This window comes from Archocentrus centrarchus, chromosome 12 (genome assembly GCF_007364275.1).
Source record: "Archocentrus centrarchus isolate MPI-CPG fArcCen1 chromosome 12, fArcCen1, whole genome shotgun sequence".
Lineage (NCBI taxonomy): Eukaryota > Metazoa > Chordata > Actinopteri > Cichliformes > Cichlidae > Archocentrus > Archocentrus centrarchus.
The window spans coordinates 1,753,699-1,776,663 of NC_044357.1; the positions used below are offsets into that span (position 1 = coordinate 1,753,699).

General features: G+C 38.8%; 1 protein-coding gene across 3 annotated transcripts in view; it reads right to left on the minus strand.

Moving 5' to 3' along the window:
- The window catches only part of clip1b (CAP-GLY domain containing linker protein 1b), a 53,837-nt gene that overhangs the window by 21,980 nt on the left and 8,892 nt on the right, over nucleotides 1-22,965 (minus strand). For 2 of the 3 annotated variants that reach the window (XM_030742366.1, XM_030742365.1), the window contains exons 6-15: nucleotides 22,234-22,435; nucleotides 21,957-22,154; nucleotides 21,667-21,770; nucleotides 21,037-21,097; nucleotides 20,134-20,238; nucleotides 15,848-16,009; nucleotides 15,452-15,547; nucleotides 11,270-11,327; nucleotides 11,085-11,182; nucleotides 7,521-7,595 (exon numbers count right to left, since the gene is read on the minus strand). In XM_030742366.1, coding sequence (XP_030598226.1) covers nucleotides 7,521-7,595; nucleotides 11,085-11,182; nucleotides 11,270-11,327; nucleotides 15,452-15,547; nucleotides 15,848-16,009; nucleotides 20,134-20,238; nucleotides 21,037-21,097; nucleotides 21,667-21,770; nucleotides 21,957-22,154; nucleotides 22,234-22,435 — 1,159 coding nt within the window. The remainder of the gene's footprint in view (nucleotides 1-7,520; nucleotides 7,596-11,084; nucleotides 11,183-11,269; nucleotides 11,328-15,451; nucleotides 15,548-15,847; nucleotides 16,010-20,133; nucleotides 20,239-21,036; nucleotides 21,098-21,666; nucleotides 21,771-21,956; nucleotides 22,155-22,233; nucleotides 22,436-22,965) is intronic. The other variant, XM_030742368.1, reaches the window with a different exon arrangement.

The window sequence follows — 22,965 nt, forward strand, 5'->3', positions numbered from 1 at the left end:
CTCTGTCTATAAAATGCATACACCAACACGAGCCGCTGGGCATCAATAAACCATCAGCTCTCATACCCTGCCGAGCACGGCTGAGGGAGGGAAATGGAGAGCGTGTCGCTTGAACAGCCTCTCTCTCTCTCTCTCACACACACATACACACACACACAGTCAGGTTAGGTTAGCACTTCCATTATGTAACCTCAAATAAGCTCCTCCTCAGACTTACCCCCACCCTTCTGCAGCTCACAGTCTTGGTCGTGCACACCATATGCACACACACACACACACACACACACACACACACACACACACACACACACACACACACACACACACACACACACACACACACACACTCCTGAGAATTCCTGACCGTTCATTCATGGTGAATTTCAGAATCTTAAATGGAAGCATCAGCTGCTGACTGCAAGAACATGTAGCATTCATTCTAGCAGACATACAGTCATACTGTAGTCTCCTGCACTCTTTTAGTGAGAAATTATAGTATGGGTACTCTGACAATCTAGTCAGGGCTGATCGATTAATGCAACTGCAGTGAAAAGTGACTACAAAGACTCTCAGCTCACGGCTTGTTACCTTTAAAAAACAGCTTGTAGAAAATAAATGCATGCAGAATTCAATATTTATGTTTGCTTATTACATATTAGGCTGCAAATGCTGAAACACCCTGGTTAATGTCTGAAAAGTTCTTTTCATTTATGAAGTTTAGAAATGATTGGAGTATTTTTCTTTATGGCCTGACCTATATATTATGTGTCAATATTATTTGCCCATAATGGCATATCACAAAAATATGAGTGTTCTTGTTTTATGTTGTCCAAAATCTGCCAATATAAATCCATATTTTACAAGAAATAATGAAGAAAGAGAGGCTGGAGGTAATTTAGAAATGGAGTAACATAGTTTAAAAAGGAGATCCGCTCCAACTCTGTTGTTTACAGTATTGTTTATACTTTACAGCACTGTGTGCTACACACTGTGTTCTTATTAAATCCAACCGTACAGTCATGAAAAAAAAGTACACCGTCTTTCAAGGTTTTATGTATCAGGACATAATAAAAACATCATGTTAGCAGGTCTTAAAAATAGTTTATATACAACCTCAGCTAAATAACATATGACATATATTACAACGTGCCATTGTATATTAGCAAAAAAATCGAAAACTTAAGTAGACCCTTACTGCTTCCATAGGAATTAACGGGGTAAGTAGCAGCGATGTGCTGCTAATGAAATACACTTGAGTAACTGATAAAGTGTTACCACCTCTATAAAAGCAGAAGTTTTGGTAGTTTACTGGACTGGGGCATTCAGGTGCCAGTTAATACAAGCCAAGACAGAAAGAAATTAGCCGTGATCGTGAAGATGCAATACAGGAAGGGTTACAAGTCCATCATTCTACCGTAAGAAAGATTATTCACAAGTGGAAAATATTCAAGTGTTGCCATCTTCCCAGGAGTGGATGTCACAGCAAATTCACCCCAACATCAGACCATGCAGAGAAAATGCCAAAAAAAAAAAAAAAAAAAAAAAAACCCAACTAGATCTCAGAATCTACATGTCTCAGCTAGGAAGATAAATGTTAAAGTTCATAAGAGTACAATTATAAGAAGACTAAAGAACACGGCAGCACAGCTTAGGTTTGCAAAGCGGCAACTGAACGAACACTAACAAAGACTTCTGGAGCAATGTCCGTTGGACAGATGTGACTAGACTTCAGATGTTTGGCCATAATTCACAGTGACACACAGTGAAACCCAAACACTGAATAGTAGCACAAACGCTTCATACCAACTGTCAAGCACAGTAGTGGAGGGGTGATGATTTGGACATGTTTTGCAGCACAGGACTTGGGCACCTTGTTAAGAAGAGTGGGACAAAATTCCTTCACAATTATTTCAAGTTATTCTCCTAAAGGTGGTTCCACAAGCTTTTAAATGTGATGTTAGTTCTTCACACATGGCTTCTCCATTTTCGCTTCATTTTTGTTAAATAAATAATGAAACTGTGAAAAAAGGCTGTACTTTTTTTTGCAAAAGCTCAAAAAAAAAAATTAAAGGAAAACTGTTAAAAACACATCAGATCTTAATGGGAATAAAATCATGTTGGATAATCGGTACTGAAATGGGCCAGGTAATGTGTTAGGAGTGAAACAATGCCACACCGTTCGATGGAAATTAAAATTATCAACATACAGAAGGGTGAATTCAAAGACATCCCCAAAATCAAAGTCAAAAATCTATACAGCAGGCTAGTCTATTTTGCTGAAATTTCATTGCAGCAACAAAGATGGTACTCAGTAGTTTGTATGGCCCCCACGTGCTTGTATGCATGCCTGACAATGTAGGGGCATGCTCCTAATGAGATAACGGACGGTGTCCTAGGCATATCCCAGATTTAGACCAGGGTATCACTGAACTCCAGGACAGTCTGAGGCGCAACCCAGTGCCATCGAACGGACTGAAACATAATGTCCCAGAGGTGTTCTATTCGGTTTAGGTCAGGCAAACATGGGAGAGATCAATTCCTTCATCCTCCAGGAACTGCCTGCATACCCTCATGAAGTCTGTTTCTGATTGTTTGGTCAGAGACATTCACACCAGCAGTCTGCTGGAGGTCATTTTGTATCTCTGGCAGTGCTCATCCTGTTCTTCCTTGCACAAAGGAGCAGATACCGGTCCTGCTGATGGGTTAAAGACCTTCTTCCCTGTCCAGCTCTCCTAGAGTCACTGCCTGTCTCCTGGAATCTCCTCCATGCTCTTGAGGCTACGCTGGGAGACACAGCAAACCTTCTAGCAATGGCACATATTGATTTACCATCCTGGAGGAGTATCCCAGAACTTGATCTGACTTGATGCTATACTCTGATTAAAACGTTTTTGAGCAGTGTATATAAAAATACCAGCTAATATATAGTTAGCTAAATTGAGTCATCGGTCAAAATATTTAGTAATAATCAGCTCTAGTTTCCACAATGGCTCTATGGATCACATCCAGCTCTTCACCCTCTCCATTTGGAGAAACAGAGTCACACAAAAATGTGTTGAGGAGAAGATTGCAGTTTAAAAAAAAAAAAAAAAAAGAAAATCCCAAAACAAAATAAACAAACAGAAGCAGCACGATGAATATGTTTAAATGGAGAATTGCCCATTAAGATGATCTTCACTTGACCCGCTTTATTTGCTCTTGTTTGTTTGTTTTTTGTTGTTGTTTCTTCTTGCTCACTTTATACAGCTGTATAATGCTGTGAGTGGGCATTAATTTCATAAGGATATTTGGGAAGGGGGGGGGGGGGGGGGGGGGGGCAACAACTCTGGACAGCACAACACAAAACACAAAAGAACAAGATCTCAAGTCAACTGTTTATTTACTGAAGCAATGTTGTTTCCAGCCAGGAATCATCTCTGACACAAACACACGCACACACGCGCACACACACACACACACACACACACACACACACACACACACACACACACACACACAGACACACACTGCAGCTCACTCTGACATGTGCATGGTTACATCACTACCTACAGCATCACGAGTGAGCAGAGAAGGGAGGCAGACGTAAGAGCATCTCTGCTGAATAATTGCTTGATGGCTTGAGTGTTAGTTTTGGTGCACACGCTCTGATTTCTCCCTGCCGCAGCTACCAAAACTAAAACTATCTGGAATTAAAATATACACTCGACAATTTGTCATTCGTGCGCGTTACCATTTGTGTGCTTTTCTTCTTGTTTATCAAGGCTGTCGAATAGCAGCGTTTGCAAAACATCATCAATGAGAGCTGAAAGAATTTACACAGAGTAGTTGAATTGTGCAGGAGGTACTTATTTTGGGTGTGTATCTGCACAATAGTCCTCACAGTTATAATTATGTAACTCCAAAATGACTAATGTTTATTATATAAATAACCAACAAGGTAAAGTTCTATTTTAACCCTTAGAATGACAAACAAAAGACATTTCACAAAAACTACATAAAATATATACACAAAATATTAAAATACAATACAATTTGTCGTGAAACCTTTTTAGACATTTAATTTTTTTAAACTGATTTATTATTAATGATCCCTCTTCCTCTCAGACAGCTGAAACCAAGTGCACCTTAGACAGATGTATTTATCCATTTCCAAAGCTCATCATGTCTTCATGGTAAAATAAATAAATAATACATTAAATGGTCACTTTAAACCTGCTGATGAACAATTAGCAGAATTACTGTAGTTTTATGTTAACAGGGTTTACTTATTTCTGTTTAGTCTTTATTATTATTTGAAAACATTTAGTTTTTGTTTAGTTTTCATTAGTTTCAGCAAGATTTAAGAAGTCAGGAATATGTGTAACAATACAATGTCATGCAGATATCCCCGTTTCAATAAATATCTGCAGCAAAGCATTCTCACCTCACTGAGAAAGACTAAAACTGAGGAAATTTCCTGTTTATTTTTTTTTTATTTAAGTTGGTCTCATAAGTACACAATATTGGTTAGTTAGTTTTTGTCTTTTGATCATCTAGTTTTTATTTTTATTTCAGTTAAAGTTTTTTCACATCTAGTTGTAGTGTTTAGTTTAAAATTTGGTGTACAATTAGTATAACCCAGTTCAACTTCAAATGTGTTATGTTTGGTTTTTAATTAAAATGTGCATATGGATACAAATTGTTTCTTTTATTTTTGATGAAAAAAAAACATCTTAAAGGCTGCAGGGAGTTGCTGGTTGACTTCACATTTCTTGTATTCATTTCACATTAAAAGCTTGAGATCTTCAGGAAAAAGAAACATCTCTTTCTGAATGTGATGTGAAACAAACTGATTTTTAATTTTGAAGAAATATGGCACTTGAGATGATTTATGGCTCTGACTTTTGATAACTGGTTGCTAATACTAACACATCAGAGAATAAACACAAAGTGACAATAAGTGAGATCATCAAAAAGAGAGAGAGAGCACCCATCCCATAGAGAAAGAATGGAAGAAAGAGAGCGAGAACAGGAGATGAAGCAGAGGTGATAGATGACTTTATTCATGCCTGTCTAATATTTTATTATACACTCAGTTTAAGTTGACTGAAGTATATAAACTTGCCACTGTAGTTACATGGCCTTAGAAATAAGCCATAAGCCTGTCATCAGTATGCACTTGTACAACTTTGATTATATACGTAATCATAGATGTTACACTGTTAATTTACTGCTCATACAATTTATGGATTATTTCATACTAATCATCAAAATGTCTCTTTCTGCTCACCATCAAGTAACAAATGGTAAAAAAGGGATGTGATTTAAATTCATTGAGTCTCTGAGGTAGGAGAAGTATTTCTCTGTAAAACAGCTGCAGTGCTGATGAGAGCGTGTATCAAAAAAATGATGGGCCAATGAATGATTTAATGACTATCAAACACAAAGCATGTTGATGTTCATTTTCCATTTCCTCGTCTAATCTCCTGTGCATTTATTTTTTAGTCAAGAGACTGACCATGTGGAGCCCACAGGCAGCTAGAGTCAGAGCAGTGACACAGACTGGAGATGAATGTACAGCAGGTCAGCAAGAGCCACACAGTGAATGATCCTCCACACGTGGAGTGCAAATAAAGAGTGCCACTGAGTATGAAATGATAAAAATATAAAGTTGCAGCTGGAAGTACAAGTGGGAGAGATGAAGAGGCAAAGAAGGAAAAAGCACAGAGAGAGATGGGCTGCAGTATTTCATGGGTGGCTGATTAAATACGATGACTGGGACTGGCACAGTCACATGCAGTGAGTGCGGGAATCTTGATGTGAATACGTAACAAAAACCCTGCAGGCTACAGATGCTGAACTGATGTGCGTGTGCAAATCCTTCCACGGGGTCGTGGAGACACAAAGGAGAACACAAGCTTGTGACACTGAGCTCTTTCCACATCCTGAAACTGTACAATCCCAAGAGCAAAGGGTCAAAAGTGGATTAAAGAGAATGTTTGCTGCTGCCCTAATGTCTAATTTAATCATTAAAGGAATGTCTATTCACGACTAACACATCTACTGCATCTCAGTTCATAGTATCTGCCATTTTGTTTTCACGCACTGAACAAGCAGCCACAGAAGCAGAAGAAGAAGCAATGTTTAGGTGCTGTTGCATCTTTGTTTTTTCTTTACTGGTTATAAATGCCATCATCCTGACAGCGACTACAGATGAAAATTTGCTAAATCTGGAATACATGATGCGCTTAAGTGATCCTGTACATTGTCCCTTTTAAATAAAATAAGCATAAACATATATAGGCAAGTGTTATCTGACAACGGCCACTGTGGATCAGAACCAGATACAACTTCCACACAAATACCGCGTCTAATGTCTGTTGTAGTTATTGTTTGGGTGCCATCAGTGCCGTCAAATTCTTAACCAAGTAATCAGCATGGATCAGCAGAATATTAAGTGTTTAATACGTATAATCAACTTCAGAAAAACTTTTATCCAAATACCTTTAGTCAGCCCTGCGTTAGTAAAGTTATAATATATGTTCCAGTAAAATGTTATTGTTTTCGATATTAACTATACTCATTAAATCAAATCAATTTTAGGCAAGCAGATTGATATTCTGTGATTATCTTTAACATTTCTAGAAACTACTTTTTGTTAACCACATCCTAGAACAGACAAAAATTTTCCATATTAACCAAATTAGAGAAAGTCTTTCTTTTTATATAATCTATAACAATAAGCCAGATATAATGCATACTTACAAGGTATTCACATCACATTATACTCATGCGTGTACAGGAATATTACTGTGTAATGCAACCATACTGCATAATCTGCTGATATTAATGCATTATGTATAACATCACTATAATCATAAGGCAAACATGTACAAAACATAATGCAACCATATTTACATTTGAGCAATATTGCTGAGCAGTGGATATGGCTTTAATATTGCTCAATGAGGAGTCATGTAATGATGAGTCAATGATGAGTCTGTACCAGCATGTTAGCCAAAGCTCAGCCAATCAGAAGTTGGCATCAGAGGCTAATCAGCTGTTCAGTGACCTAGGTCAGTTGCCAGATATGGGGAATCCCCATAGGTATAGCCAATCACAAAGCACAATATGATCACATGATTAGGCTAAGCCAATCAGGCATGAAAAAGAGGCTGCCTATCATTAGCATATAGCATTAGCAACCAGAAATCCTTTGTGTTGTTTACTCTCCACTTCAGACAAATACAGCCAAAGTGTACAAAGGGTACTAAACACCACCGAGGAATATGAATATTGTGTTGCACATCTTTGAAGAGTAAAGAACACACATGCCAAATTTTATCCCTCTACTCCTTGTGGTTTTGGAGTCCATAGACCGGAAAGAAAGACGGACACTGTGACAACAATATCTTTCCTCACAATATAAAGATGAGGGATAAAAAACATCATGGTGATCTCAGTCACAGAACTGTGGATCCACAGTATCCCCAGGTGACAAATATCACTCCACATATTTCCCATGAAAGCCGTCTGCTCACCTGTGTCTCCAGTGTCCTATTCTCAAGGGTCAACTGCTCCAGTGCAAGGGTCGTCCTCTCTGACTTCTCTGCGGCCTGGAAAACACAATGCAGCCACTTTTAGTTTTGCACAGCATGGTATGTATTCTGTAGTACACACACAAATGCACTGTTACACAGTGTCTTTTTTCCCTCTTAGTATATAACAAAGTTGGTTTACAAAGTTTTTTTAATGTCTATTTATAATTACTTTAGGTTAAAAAGGCTACCAGGCAGAGTGCATCTCACACATTGTAGTAGATTAGTCAGTGTAGAGATAAAGTGCACACCTTCCCCCAGGTGTGCTTCAGTTTTGGATATCAGAACAAACCACTTTCAAAAGAATAAGGCCCGAGTCAAACAGAGTCATATTAGCACTCAAAAACAATATTCTATTAATAGAGCAGAGAGATCGGAGCTCATTAAGCATGTTGGCTAAAAAAGGAAAGTCAGCCTCAAGATTCTTGTGCTTACATTCATCTCTAATGGATTTCATGAAGCACAAAGAGAAGTATGAAAGCTATGGCTTTAGGGGAAAAAGAACCACAAACTACACCTTCTACTTTCAGAAACAAAAGCAGGACAAAGCAAAGACTACACGCATTCACTCTTTTCAGCGGGTATTCACGAGCAGGGAATGAAGAGTCCACTCTTTCCATTTTTCGCCCCTCAGTTTATGCAATTTCTCCCACCCTGTCTGATGTGTGGCAAAACACAGACTACCAGGAATGTAAAGTCATAAATATTAAAGGAGCTGACCCAGAGTGTTCTGTAGTAGGTACTGTTGTAGGAAATGTTTCCCAGTGTGGGAGCCTACTTAAGTTACTGTGAAGTTGTTCTTCAGAGAGGCCAATCTGACTGCACAAAACCATTTTTTTAAAAACATTTCTCAAACCTTTACTTTTTATTTGAAAATCCTAAATACTTCTATATAGTCAGCCTAAAAACAATTGTCTAAAAACCATTCAAATGAAATGATTATTCCTCAGTTGATGTGATAAGAAATCAAAGAAATATAAAACCTGTTGGCATTAGTGTTCTTGAATTAAAGGGACAGTAAGTAATTTTTTGAGGTAATGTGTAATGTGTAATGTGTAATTACATTCCCACAAAAAAAAAAAATCAATTAATTAAAAATACATAGGAATGGGCTCTGGTTTGTGGAAGCCGCCATGTTACCCCACCATCTTGAACAGAGTGGCCAAGATCGACGTCATAATAAGTAATTCAGAAAAATTCACAATGTTTTACAGCCTTCTCCAGAGTAAATGGGCCTGGTCACCCAGCATATTGACAGCTGAGGTAAAAGGCGGACCCAACTTCTTACACTCATCATTTAGAGTACAATTCCAGTCATAAATTCTATTAAAATGCTACTGTTACCAAGATAATCAGTCAGTTGTTAATAAATTGCTAAATTAATTATTTTACTTATCCTTAATTAGTAATGAATTAGATGCAATAAAAGACATGTAGTTAATGGGGTTACGTTAACCTTTGATACTGAACTGCCCATAGGTGTGAATGTGAGCGTGAATGGTTGTCTTTCTGTGTTAGCCCTGCAACAGGCTGCCGACCCGTCCAGGGTCCACCCTGCGTTTCACCTATGACAGCTGAGATAGGCTCCAGCCCCCCCTGCAACCCTGAAAAGGCTAAGTGGAATAAAATGGATAGATGGATGGATCTTCCCAACTTCTTTCTGGAGAATTACTATGAATTTAGTCTAAAATATAGAGTACTTCTTTTTTTAAACTTTACATGGTGTTAGGACAAATGTAACTGCATTGTGAGTATATGTTTTATGTGACAATTCTTTTACTGTCAAATGAATAGGTGGTATAAAAAGACAATATGACATCTAAATGATCACAAGGTGCACTATATTGCCAAAAGTATTCGCTTGTCTGCCGCATAGGAGCTTGAGTGCAGGTCGGATCACAGCCGACCACTCTCACCCTGGGCACAGACTTTTTGACCCTCTCCCCTCAGGCAGGAGGCTACGGTCCATACGGACCAGAACCTCCCGCCATAAGAACAGTTTCTTCCCCTCTGCTGTTGGACTCATGAACAATAACCCTAAGACTGTTACCACCACCCTCCACAAACGCTGATGACCCCATGTCTATGCACCTGTCTGACTGCACTGATGTACATATTAGTGGAATATAGTCTACATTCTTTTATCTTTAATTAGTCTCTGCACTGTATATTTTGTAATTTTGTAATATTGTGCTATAGTTATAGCTCTAATATCTCTGTATATTTGCAATTTGTATACTTGTATATTGTCTTATAGTTTTTATACTTATTTGTTTTTTTTTTTTTTCTGTAAGCACGAAGTACCGCAGCAATTTCCTAATGCTGTGAACCTGTTCACCCATATGGCAATAAAAACCTTCTGATTCTGATTCTGATTCTGAGTGACATCCCTTATTCTTAGGTTTATTATGATGTTGGCCCACCCTTTGCAACTATAACAGCTTCAACTCTTCTGGGAAGGCTTTCCACAAGGTTTAGGCGTGTGTTTATGGGAATTTTTAACCATTCTTCCAGAAGTGCATTTGTGACATCAGACACTGATGTTGGACGAGAAGGTCTGGCTCGCAGTCTCTGCTCTAATTCAAGCCAATGGGGGTCAAGACTCATTGGGTTCAGTCAAGTGCGCAGGCCAGTCAAGTTCTTCCTCACCAAACTCCCTCATCCATGTCTTTATGGACCATGTTTTGTCCACTGGTGTGCAGTCATGTTGCTTTTGTTAGCAGTGGAGAGAGACAGGAAATGGGGGGAAGAAACAGGGGAAGACACGCGGGCAAATTGGCGACAGGCCGAGACTCGAACCTGCACCGCCCGCATCGCAACGTGCGGCATACGTATGTGGTCGCCGGCTTCACCACTAAGCCATCCCCATCCCCAAATGGTTTCCACAAAATTGGGAGCACAAAGTTGTCCAAAATCTCATGGTATGCTGAAGCATTCAGAGTTCCTTTCGCTGGAACTAACCAACTCCTGAAAAACACCCCCACACCATAATCCCCCCTACACAAAACTTTACACTTGGCACAATGCAGTCAGACAAGTACAATTCTCATGGCAACTGCCAAACCCAGACTCGTCACTCCAGAGATGTCTCCACTGCTCTAGAGTCCAGTGGTGGCATGCTTTACACCACTGCATCCAACGCTTTACATTGTGCTTGGTGACGTAAGGCTCGCATGTTTTCTAAACACTCATTCCTGACTCTCTCTATGTACTCTCTTGAGCTAATCTGAAGGCCACATGAAGTTTGGAGGTCTGTAGTTACTGACTCTGCAGAAAGCTGTTGACCTCTGTGCACTATACACCTCAGCATCCACTGACCCCGCTCTGTGATTTTACGTGGCCCACCACTTTATGGCTGAGTTGCTGTTATTCCCAATCACTTCCACTTTGTTATAATACCAATAACAGTTGACCCAAGTGGGTGAGTGTCTCCAAACTTTTGACTGGTGCTGTACATCTGTATTTTTTAAATTAACATTCCACTACTGCCTGTATGTGCACACCTACCTGTGTCAGCTGGGCTCTCAGCTCTTTCTCTCTGCACTGAGTCTCCTCTTTCAGAGTCTGGTATTCTTTCTTTGAGTGCTCCACACTCTGTTCCAGTTCTAACAGGGAAGAGAACATGAGCAATAACAAATCAAAGATGTTGGAATGAGAATAAAGCTAGTAAAAAATACAGCAGACATGTTTACCTTGCATGGTCTTTGTGGCCTTCCTGTTCTCCTCTTCAGCTGTCTTTAGCTTTTCTCTCTGAAACAGAAAGGCATCAGTTTGACCACGAGCTAATTACTCACACGGCAGCATTCTTGTACCTTGAGCTAACAGGGAATAATGACTGGCTCCAGAAAACATGCAATGTTTTTGGATGAAATTCTTCCCGTAATGATGCCCACAAACAAAAACACAGAATGATTAAGACAGAACGACAGTTACAGAAAAGGCCCTCACAAACAAGCACATCTTTAACAACACGTGCTGAAAATTTTAAGCACAACTCATGTTTTACAGTCAATTTTCTGTCAATGATAATAACAATAGGAATTTGTAACATTATTGAGATAATTGAGGTTAAATAATTACTATAGTAATTTCTTCTGTAATAATTTTTGTGATGGATTCCTGTTTCTTAAGCAAAAATGCCAAAATATCCAGTTCCACCACATGTTAATACTCAGAGTTAATAACGCTGTACTTCAATAGAGTTATTGACTTTTTTTATAATAAAACACAATTATTTCCACGTGTTCTTCATGGATGCTCCATATGAATTAAATTTACTTAATTTTTCTTTCTTTGACTCTTTAGAGAAGTTTCCCAATAGGTTTGGCTGTTTCTTTTATGATATATACATACACTGCTCAGAAAAGGAACACCTTTTAACCAGAATATAGTGCAAAATCAGTCAAACCTTTGGGATATTGATCTGGTCAGTTAAGCAGCAGAGGGGGGTTAATCAGTTTCAGCTGCTTTGGTGTTCATGAAATTAACAACATGTGCACTAGAGGGGCAACAGAGACAAAAGATTAATCTCTTGTCTCTGGCCCTTAACCCATCAGAAGGGATGAGCACTGCCAGAGCTACAAAATGACCTCCAGCAGGACACTGGTGTGAATACTTTACCTTTAAATTTGGGCAATTTTGAGGCTTTGAGCAGTGTACATATGTGCTGTGACAATATAATACTCACTTGACCATGCAGTTGTAATCTGTCCTTCCTATGCACCAGCTAGATGTTCACCTTTTAAATGTCTACACCAAAATGTCCTCAAGCTATTCTGATGAAGACAGCTGTCAAAGTGTAGTTTCTGCACCTGATTAAAAGCTCCTAAAAGCTCCTAAAAGCTCTCTACATCCTGACACCACCATTTTCTATTTAAATGCTAAAATTATGAGTTGAATCTGATTGACTTAAAGAGGATGAGAAGCTTGTAGTTTTGCTTTAGGCAAACATCTGTGGTCTTTTTTTATTGATTATCGCTAAGTAAATCACTCTCAGCTGCCACTGAGTAGTGTTTGTAGTTTCCAGTAAAGGATATTTCTTCCCCAGAGGGCACTTTTGCTGAAGTCCTCTATCTATTTAGGCAGTAGTTAAAAAGTTAAAATAAAGTTAAACTGATTTGTAAAAACTGCAATATTTATAGGTAATAAGAAACAAAACTGTTATCATTTTGTATTTCCCCAATTAGTTTTCCATTTCATTTTGACCTTTAGAGAGTAAAGAATTTCAGCCTTGGTGTTTTTTTCTGTCCCAAATGAATCCAGATATGTGTTCATTTCATTCCCTTAAGAAAGACATAATCATTTTAACTGATCTAATTCTGCCACCAAAGGCCAGCAAGCCCCACCTTGCAAGGACATCAAATATGATCTTACTAATACAAGCATAACTAATGTCATTCAGTTTTGACAGGTCTTTAGTTAAATTTAGCCCTAACTCTCTGATATGGGATGAGCGCCAGTTGAAACATTCAGAAATAATTTCCCATGTGGGTGTATAGTTGAATGTTATGGGTTTATGTATATTAACAACATAACCTGAATACATCCCATATGTTTCCAAATTTTTCATTAGAAGAGGCGGCAGGCCTGAGCCTGGGCCCATTATTGTAACCAGCACATCATCCGCATACAAGTTTACTTTGTACTCCTCCCCTTCGATGGAACTACCCTTTAAATTTGTCTCCTGACATTACTTGAGCCGTTGGTTCAATAAAAAGATTTGGGCTAACTGGGCAAACCTGCCTGCAGTCTTGCTGTAATGTTATGGTGTTTATCCTTGCTGTAAGTGAAGAATGCAAGAATTGGAAGCAACCTATAAACTTTTAGCTAAACCAAATCTGTTCATTACAAGTTAAAGCCAAGACAAAGCCAACTGAATCAAAAGCTTTTTCAGTATCCAAACTGAGTACAATAACACTTACTTTTCTTTTTAATTTGTTCAATACGTTGTTGTTGTTGTTGTTTTCTATGAATCCAGTTTGATCCTCATCAGTTAATGAGGACATTACCATATCCACTCTTTTTGCTAAAATAGAGGTGTGTAATTTATCATCTGTGTTTAGAAAAATGATAGCTCTACATGCTTTACATTCCTTTCTGACCTTGCCCTCCTTGGGTATAACAGATATAAAGGTCTCCCTCCAAGTATGGGGAATAGAGCCCTCTTGCAGAATGCAATTAAAGCAGGTTTCTAGCAGGGAGCAGGTGTTCTCTCATAGATTTATACCATTCTGGAGGGAGCCCATCTGTGCCAGGTGGCTTATTGGCATTCAACCCTGAAATACCCTTTTTTTATTATAACGTCTTATAAGGTCTAAAAATATATTTTTAAATTAATATTTGTATGTACACTAGTTTGGGGTGACTGAGAATACAAGGATTTATAATAATTTTCAAATGTTTTTATTATTCTATCCAGACTACAAGTAGTTTTATGTGTGACTGTGTCTCCACTCATATAGATGGTTTTCTGCTTTTGTTTCCTCAGTCACCAAGCTAGAAGTTGTGTTTCTCTGGGGCCTGTTTTATAATAGCGTTGCCTCATGAATCTTATATTTGCCTCCAACTCCTCACTCATTATTTTGTCTTCTTCTTCTTGTTCAGAGTTTCTGATCCGAGTCACGTTAGGTTGATTTTATTAGTAATATGTTTTAGGTCCAAATGTTTTCATTTTTCTTTAGGTTTTATCAAATCCTTTTGACTTTTTGTTAGATGTTAGATTCAACTCATTGTCATTGTGCACACAAGGCACACAACGAAATGATCGTTCCAGATCACTCATCCAGAGATGAGCATCTGTGGTCATGCAGCCAGAGACCAGCGCTACCATTAGGCAATGTGGTTTAAGTGACTTGCCCAAGGGCACAACGCAGCGCAGGGACAGGGGCTCAAACCGGCAACCCTCCGGCTGCAAGGCGAGCGCCTACCCACGGTACCACTGCCACTACTTTTCGTTTCAATTCAATTTTTATTGTTTAAAATGTTTCATTGTAATTTAATTTTCATTAGTTTAGGTTGCCTAATTATTATAATATGTAGTGTATTTGTCAAGGGCAAAAACAAAAATTTCAGAAAAGTTATCACAACGTAAAAACACTGTTTTTATTTCAGCCAACAAAAAGTATTTTTGCACCTAATTTTACTTTTTAGGATAGTTTTAGTGAACTATACTAGCTTTAACCCTGCCAGCACTCCTAGGTGGGCCCCATATGGGATAAGCAAGGGCAGACGGTTGACTTACATGAGGCCCATACGGTCCATGCATAGCCCATGCATGGACCGTATGGGTCCCAATGAACACATATTCAGGGAGGGTTAAAATCTATCTGGGCAAACCCATGTAGGGCCACCATGGAAACCGCGGACAAAACCTTATGGGGCCCATAATGTTTGCCCTTGCTTATCCCATATGGGGCCCACCTAGGAGTGCTGGCAGGGAACCTTGATAAGAAAATTGATAAAATGTTAGATAGTAATATGAGGGCAAAACAAATGATCAACTTTTTAATTTTATATTGAAACCATACTGACTTTCATTTAAAAACAGATTAAGATTGTGAATAACTGTCTTAATGATCAGTTTATTAAAATTACTGTTTAAATGAAACGATGAGAATAATTATTTGCTACTAATGTTTTTATTTTTATTTATACATACTTTCAAAGTAAAAAAAAAAGTTAGATATAATATAACTTATTAATAATATATTATAATAAATATAATAAAGACTATATGTGAGACCAATGTGAAAAACTGCCTGCACATTTCATAAAAAGGTGAATTTGAATAACAGAGAGCTATTTTTATGATCTGAAAAACATTATTAACTCTCTCTATTGCATTTATTTATGTCCAGAGTCTCTGTCCTTCTTACCAGGCTGGTTAGCTGTTGTTCCAAAGAGGTCTTATCCTGCTGCACAGACTGAAGCTCTTTCTGTTTGCTCTCCAGGTCGACACTCAGCTCACTGATCTGTTGGGAACACACAGTATAGACCATAACTCATACACATGTACATCTGAGTAGAGCCGTAAATTATGCATCATCACAGTAACTTCAACAGACCCCATGCAGAGTATCACATTTGAGTATTTACACTGATGGGTAGAATGAAGGCTGTTAGACCAGTTCTTCTGATTTTTGGCGATAAATAACGATGAGAACTGATGAATAACACATTTATCAAGCACATTATTTTTCGTATAAAGCTGTGGCACAGGCATGGCTGAACAAAACACCACTGCTGAGAATTCTCTGGCACTTTCCACAAACCTTTTTCTCCTGAGACTGAGCCTGTGCCTTGAGGCTGCTGATCTGTTGCTGTGACAGAGACGCAGCATCCTCCTTCTGCTGGGACGCCCGGAGCCTGAGCTGGAGATCTGCCACCTCCCTCTCCAGCTCCATGATCCTGGAGCGCTCGGACACCGTGGCCACCTACAGCACAAAGCGTAGTAAGGAGGTATGACAGCAAGGAGGAGACAGGAGGCCTGAGAGGAGATTAGTAGTGGCTGCTCATTTAATGTATAATAAATTGCTTGTTTTGTCTGACCAACAGGTCAAGAAAAGATATTTACATTATGGTCACATAACAATAGAGAAAAACGGTGTTTGAGAAGCTGGAACCAGCTTGGAGTTCTTGCTTGACAATTATCCATTGAATTTACCCATCATTAAAATCACTGCATATTATTTTGGTGTCAATCAAACAGTCTCCAATTTAAAACATTCACAACAAAATTTGCTAACTCTATTACCTCTTTCATACTTACCTTATTAATGAGGAAGCCTACAATTAGTTTTGTCGCAAATCCATTAGACAGAATTTATTTGTGAAATCAAATATGACAGTAAGATATGATAAGTTTTAAAACCCCCACTGATGGAAAGTGTTTGAAACATTCTTATAAATATAAAGAATGAAACTGTTTCTGAAACTGAGATTGATACCACTCCCATGTCTGGTTGTTTTTTGGACTAAGTCGGCATATATTGAATATATTGATTTCAAGAAACATATGTATACTCAAGTGATATTCATACATATATGCTCTCAATAATATTTTTGTATATCAAAAATATCCAAGAATGATAACAAATATATTCTTAGTAATTTTAAGCCTTATATTTTATTTTTAAAAGTGTAACAAAAATTCTAAAAGCTCAAAAAAAAAAAAAAAAAGTTGGCATGGATTTGTGAAAAACTGTCATAATTTGGAGGGTATTGCACTGATATATTAAATAAACAACAATTGATATTCAATGATTACAACCAAAACCTGTGTGAACTTCATCATTATGACCAACTTTATATTATCAACACCAACTCATATAAAACTATATTATTTACTGGAAAGTAATATTATGTTACACAGGTAAAGCCATTTGTTTGTGGCTGACCCGAGTAGGTACTGGTTCAGTCCAAAATAAATAAAATGCACCAACCAACAGAAATTAAAACATATCCAATTATTTTAATCTTTGTGTTATTTCCTTGCTTCCAGCCCTTTTGGGAAGCTAAATTAACTAGCTGCTGTATATATAGCATTATGCAAAAGTCTTGAGTCAGCTCTTATTTTTATATATTTTGCACTGAAGGAGCTAGACTTTCCGGTGATTTTTTAAAGCGATGTTTCTCCATGCTTTCTGAAGGTTTTCCAAAGTTTTCCCTTGGACACTGGCTACTTTTCCACTCATTTTCAGTCTACTCTTTGTACTTGACCATTTTCAAAACAAGTTGCTAGCAGCCTGTCACAAAAACACATAATTTACTCCCATTACTTTAGCTGAATCTATGAAAAATGCCAAAGACAACAGTCTGATAGGCATAAAATAGTATTATTGGAGAAGTAAGGTGATTGCCAAAGAGCTATTAGCTGAAAACTTGGCAAACAGCATACATCTTGGCAAATGGATATGTGCAGATTGTCCTTAACATACTGGACAAGCGGGGGACGACAGAAGAAGTGGCAGCCCTGAAAAACTATCTACAGCACATGACCAGAATCTAAGTCATGTCTTTAATAAGCAGGGAGAAAAATAATAAAATCAAGCAAAGACTTGACACATGACCTGAGAGATACATCTGGCCCTTCAGGTGATCCATCTACTGTTTGCTGAGGCCTCATCAAAAATTGTCTCAATGAAAGGGTGGCAGTCAAGAAACAATTCTTAAAGAAGGGAAACTGGGAGAAAATCTAAAATGTGCTAAATTACATAAGAACTGGACTAAAAATCAGTGGCACCAGGTCTTATGGAGTGATGAATCCAAATGTGAAATTTCTGGTTCTAAAAGCACGTAAGAGATCAGGAGAGAGGTACAACAGTGAGCGTTCACAGCTATCTGTAAAATACAGTGGAGGCTCTGTCGCGGTTTGGGCCAGTGGTGTTGGGGATCTCGTCAAAGTTAACGGAATTATGAATCCAGAAAAGTACCATCAGATTTTTATCCACCATGCATTAACATCTGGAAAGCATTTGATTGGCAATGGCTACATTTTTCAACATGACAATGATCCCAAACACACTGTCAATGCAGTAAAAGACTACCTGGATAGCAGAACATACAGTGGAATGCTATCAGTCATGATTGGCCTCCCCAGAGCCTGGACCTTAATATTATTAAAGCAGTGTGGGTTCATCTTAACAGAGAATGGAACAAAAGGAAGCCAACATTCAAAGAAGAGCTCTGAATGTCCCTCAAAAAGCCTGGAGAACGATTCCTGAAGACTACTTAAAGAAATTACAAAAAGGTGCCTAAGAGAGTTCAGGCTATGATGAAGAATAAAGGTGGTCATGCCAAATACTGACTTTAGAATTGTCCAAACTCTGTTTTTGTCTTATATACTGTATTTCCATGTATGCTTGCACATGTTTCAATAGATTTCTGCACCTATTCCCCATTTTCTTAGCAGAATATAAAGAGATGAGGGAGCCAGAAATATCGAGAACTTTGGCCTATACAACTGACTAAAACAAAGTAAACTTATTAATTCATAAGAAGGAACTTCCATGCTACAGCAAAGTTTGAACCAACAGAAGACCAAATGGGTATTTACTGCGTTACTACAGGAGAATTTGACTCATCAAAAACATTTCAAAGCTTCAGGTTAAAAGACAAAGGATGGGAGTTTTCTATATTTACCATAATGTCAGCAAGTCCCATGAAAAGCCCAAACAATGAACTGTTACTGCTAACAATCAACAAAGCATTGATGCATCATCTTCTTTTGGCTGCTCCCTTTAGGGGCTGACACAGTGAATCATCTGCCTTCATCTCACCCTATCCCTAGTATTCTCCTCTGTCACACCAAACATAGGCTGATACAGATTATAGTTATTGGGGGTTTTTTTCTAGTTAGGGCTCTACGTGATGTCAGAGAGTGCATATCCCAAACACGCTCATCTCAGGAACTCCAGGTACAGAAGCCCTGGTCCAAAACAGAAGGTTTGTGAGGGGCAGCCAATCAGAGGAAAGCTGGCTTAAATGGAGGGGGAAAGACGCTAAAACAGCTCATTTTCAGACACTTACCAGCTGCAACAGGACCCAGCATAAGATAAATGTGAATTATTGTGAACTTTGAATCATGCAAAGCTACTCTAGTAGAGTCCAGGAATAATTATATGACACTGACAATGAGCATAATAGGTCCATTTTACCTGGCTGCTTCCTATAGTCGTAATGTCTGATTACGCCTATGTGAGATTAGCACAGGTGGTGTTAAGTGGCTGTCCTGTGCCCTGTCTCCTGCACACTCTATCCAGGCAATGACCTCGCCTAGCCCAAACCCAATATTTCATGTCACGAGAGCACAACTGAAATGGACTATTTCCTGCTGTGCGCTGCATATGAGAAAGGACAACTTCATCAATTGACCTGATTTTCCGTTTTCAGCAGAAACAAGAGGGCACAAAACTGGTTCAAATATTCAGAATCAAAATCTACTAAAAAAAAACAAAAAAACAACATATTTTTAACATCACTACAATGGATTTGGTTCTTTTTTAATAAAATGTGCTGAAAACAAGAAGATTAAAGGCAAACAATGCAAACAAACCAGACTAATCCTTTGTTTGTGTGAGACTCTCCACCCACACTTTTCTATCACCATCAGAAGCAGTTTCAAATGACACTATTTATCAGTGAGCTACTGTCAATGACTGACATCTACAGTAGTAATAATGTTACTGGTGAAGACAGGGCAGAAGCAAAAACAAAGCAAAAACTCTTTGCTTTTGGTCTTTTCAGGGGATTTGTTGACAGGGGTAAAATGTTATAGGATGCCATCTTTACCCTTTAAAGTCAACAAAGTCAAAAGCACAGTCATTTCCAAACAATATCCTTTAAGAAAGTGCTATGCGCATATGCATATTGTTCAGTATGATAAATGTGGGTTATCTGAAAAGCTCAAAGCAGATGAAATGTTAATGTCCCTACGGCAGGGCTGTGGATGATTTGCATGGTGTTTGTGTGCTACAGTTCTTTCAGTATATCCTAGGTGTGATCATTAAACCTAATGGGGGGAGAAAAAAAGCTGTGGCACTGCAACTGCCAGCATTACCCTAGTGTCCTCTAAATCCCTCTGGAGTTTTTCAGCTTTGGTCTTTTCAAAGAGCAGGCTCTGCTCAAGCTCCTTTATGTGGGCATGCTCCAGCCTGGTCTGCGTCTGTTAGTAAGAGAGAGCAGGAAGAGAAGGAAAACAAACACCAATGCAAACACTGACGTGCCAGCTCCGTGCCACAGACAGAAAGAAGGCAAGACTATAAAGACAAGAGCAGCAAGTAGGAAAGCACTGATGGTTTGCAGCATTTCAGTTTGTTGTTTGGCGTATCCAGAGTTAGTTACTGTGATCATCTCTCATTCTCTCAGATGCCTTTATTTGTCTTGTATCCAGCACTTGAAGGAGACCAATCCAAGAGGGAGAAAGACGCAGACAAGACATGCGCAGAGGAGAGGTGTAAGATGAAGGTGCAAACGAAAAAAGTGAAGACAAAGGCAGGTTTCAAAAACAGGCATGTGGCTGAACAGATGACAAGGATAATGGTCATTTAAGTGCTGCAGATGGACAGAAAAAATGTGAGATGAAGAATAAGCAGATGAATAAATGAAAAGAGCAGGGAGAAAATAAGTCTGAACAAGAAAGTAAATGATTCAAAGAGTGCAGGAAAGGCAAAAACATTAGGCAGAAAGATTGATTTCATCAGTTTTTGGAAGAAAATGGAAATCAGCTTTAAGGTGTGAAGTAAAAAGAGTCACGGTAAAAAATGAAAGAGCAAACTAAAATGTCACTCACAGGAAGGTCAGTTTGACAGTGATAATAAAGTTAAAATATTCATCTTGGTTGTCAATAAATCATACCAGACTTAAAGAAGCATCAGCCTAGAGAGAGAAAGCTAGCTTGGGTGACTAAGATGGAGTGAGAGAATATGTTTAATTGAGAATCAGATTATGTAACCACATTTACCTCGAGGTCTCCCTTGGTGATACATGCCTCTTCTACTCGAAACTGCAGATCCTCCACTTTCCTGTCAAACGGGGACATTAACAAATTCTTTCAGTCTCACAACACATAGATGGCTTGGTGATTACAACCCTACAGATTTAATGAAGAGCTGGAATAAGCTGACACTGACAGTTAATTTGGAATAAGATGTATTCAGCATCCTTCTTATTTGAAAGATGAAACCTTCTCTGTGAAAACAGGAAGTTGTGTTTCTAATATCCTAGCTTTGTTAATAGCTTAACAAGTGCTTGGTCCCCCATATACATATGTACTGGTACAATAAAAAGACAGCTGCACTGGCTACCAGTGAAATACAAAACTGATTTTCTTATAGATCTATTAACTCCATATTTTGCCTCCAGCCATCATCCCAAGAACTAACAGCCTCCTGCTCTTGCCTAAATGCTGCTTATCATGCAAAGCTATTCTAGTTGAGTCCCAGAATATAATTATGGAGCTAAATATGAGCAAAATAGGTCACCTTAACAGAGGTTTTAGGAAATTTGTAAAACACAGGCCTTGTTTTCCACTGTATGTTTATGTCTGTAAACAGAATCCTGTGCATGTTACAGGTGAAGTCAGGTCAGCCACCTTTTCTCCTCCTCTAGCTGGTTCACTAGCTCCACTTTGTCTCTATCTGCTGCTTCCACCATCGACCGCAACTGATCCAGCTTGGCCTCCATCTCCAGTGCATACTGCGGCACACAGAATCAGAGGGAGTTGATATGTCACAAATTTCTTACACTGAACTGCCGGTGATGTTTAGACCACACTTTGCTTTACCTACTAATGATGCCATTTTAAAAATGTAATTCATTTATTTTCTTATTTGTTCAGTTTGTCATTCCAAACCTTTTCGTCACACTTTTCAGGTATCTCACCTGATCCCGGCATTTCCTCAGCACAGCCAGCTCCTGCTGCACCTCTCCTGCATGGCTGGTTGCTTTTGCAACCTCGCACCTCTCCAGGTCCCTCTCTGCCAGCAGCTGCTCGATGTGCTGCTGCTTCTCTTTCAGTGCCTCCTGCAGGGCTGTGGTGCCTGAAATCTTACGTGCGTACCGAGCAGACGTCTCTGTCAGCTGTAAAATGACACAAGTGTTCATGAACCACACTGTACATGTCAGATGATACACCTTGTAGATTATCCAGATATCTTACCAGTCCTGCTCGGCTAGGTTTGCCACTGACTGAGGAGGTGGCAGAGCTGAGGGAGCTGATGGAGGAAGCACTGGGGCTTCTCTTGAGAAGGGACCTCCTCTGTGAACTCTTTCCCTTGGTCGGGGTGGTACAGGGGAAACCAATTCGGGTCACCTTATGAACTGGAGCAAACAGGCCATACCTGGGCATGCACTGGAAGTACCTGAGGAGAAAAGACATTGTACTACACAATCACACTCTGCCATATGCTACAGATAGTGGTGAGAGTATCGTAAACTTTGGAGTCAGAATAGCGCTGCTGAACACTATTTCTAAATTACCCCAAGCATCATTTTCTGCTTAATGTTATGAGAAAGAAAAGACACACGTGCAAGACAACACAAAGGCCAATAGCGGCCAAAAGAGACAGCATTATAAAAATTGTGTGGCTGTCTAAATGCTCATGGATCTGGATGCATTTATTTACATGAGAAAGAAAATTGTTTATTCCATTAAATTAATTTTTGCTTATTGTTGTGTCAAGAGAGACAACACCAACCCATCATGGTCTTAATGTACCAAAGGTGCATTGAAGATGGCATTTGACTGTGAGTGGTTGCAGGCCTGGTCCCCATCTTTGAAATAACCATTTCAGAGGGAACAAAACTGCAAGTTCATTGCACATGGTTGCAGTAATTTTGTTCATGCAACAGTCTCCAACCACTGTTTTCACTAGTGCGACTGTAGAGCTGG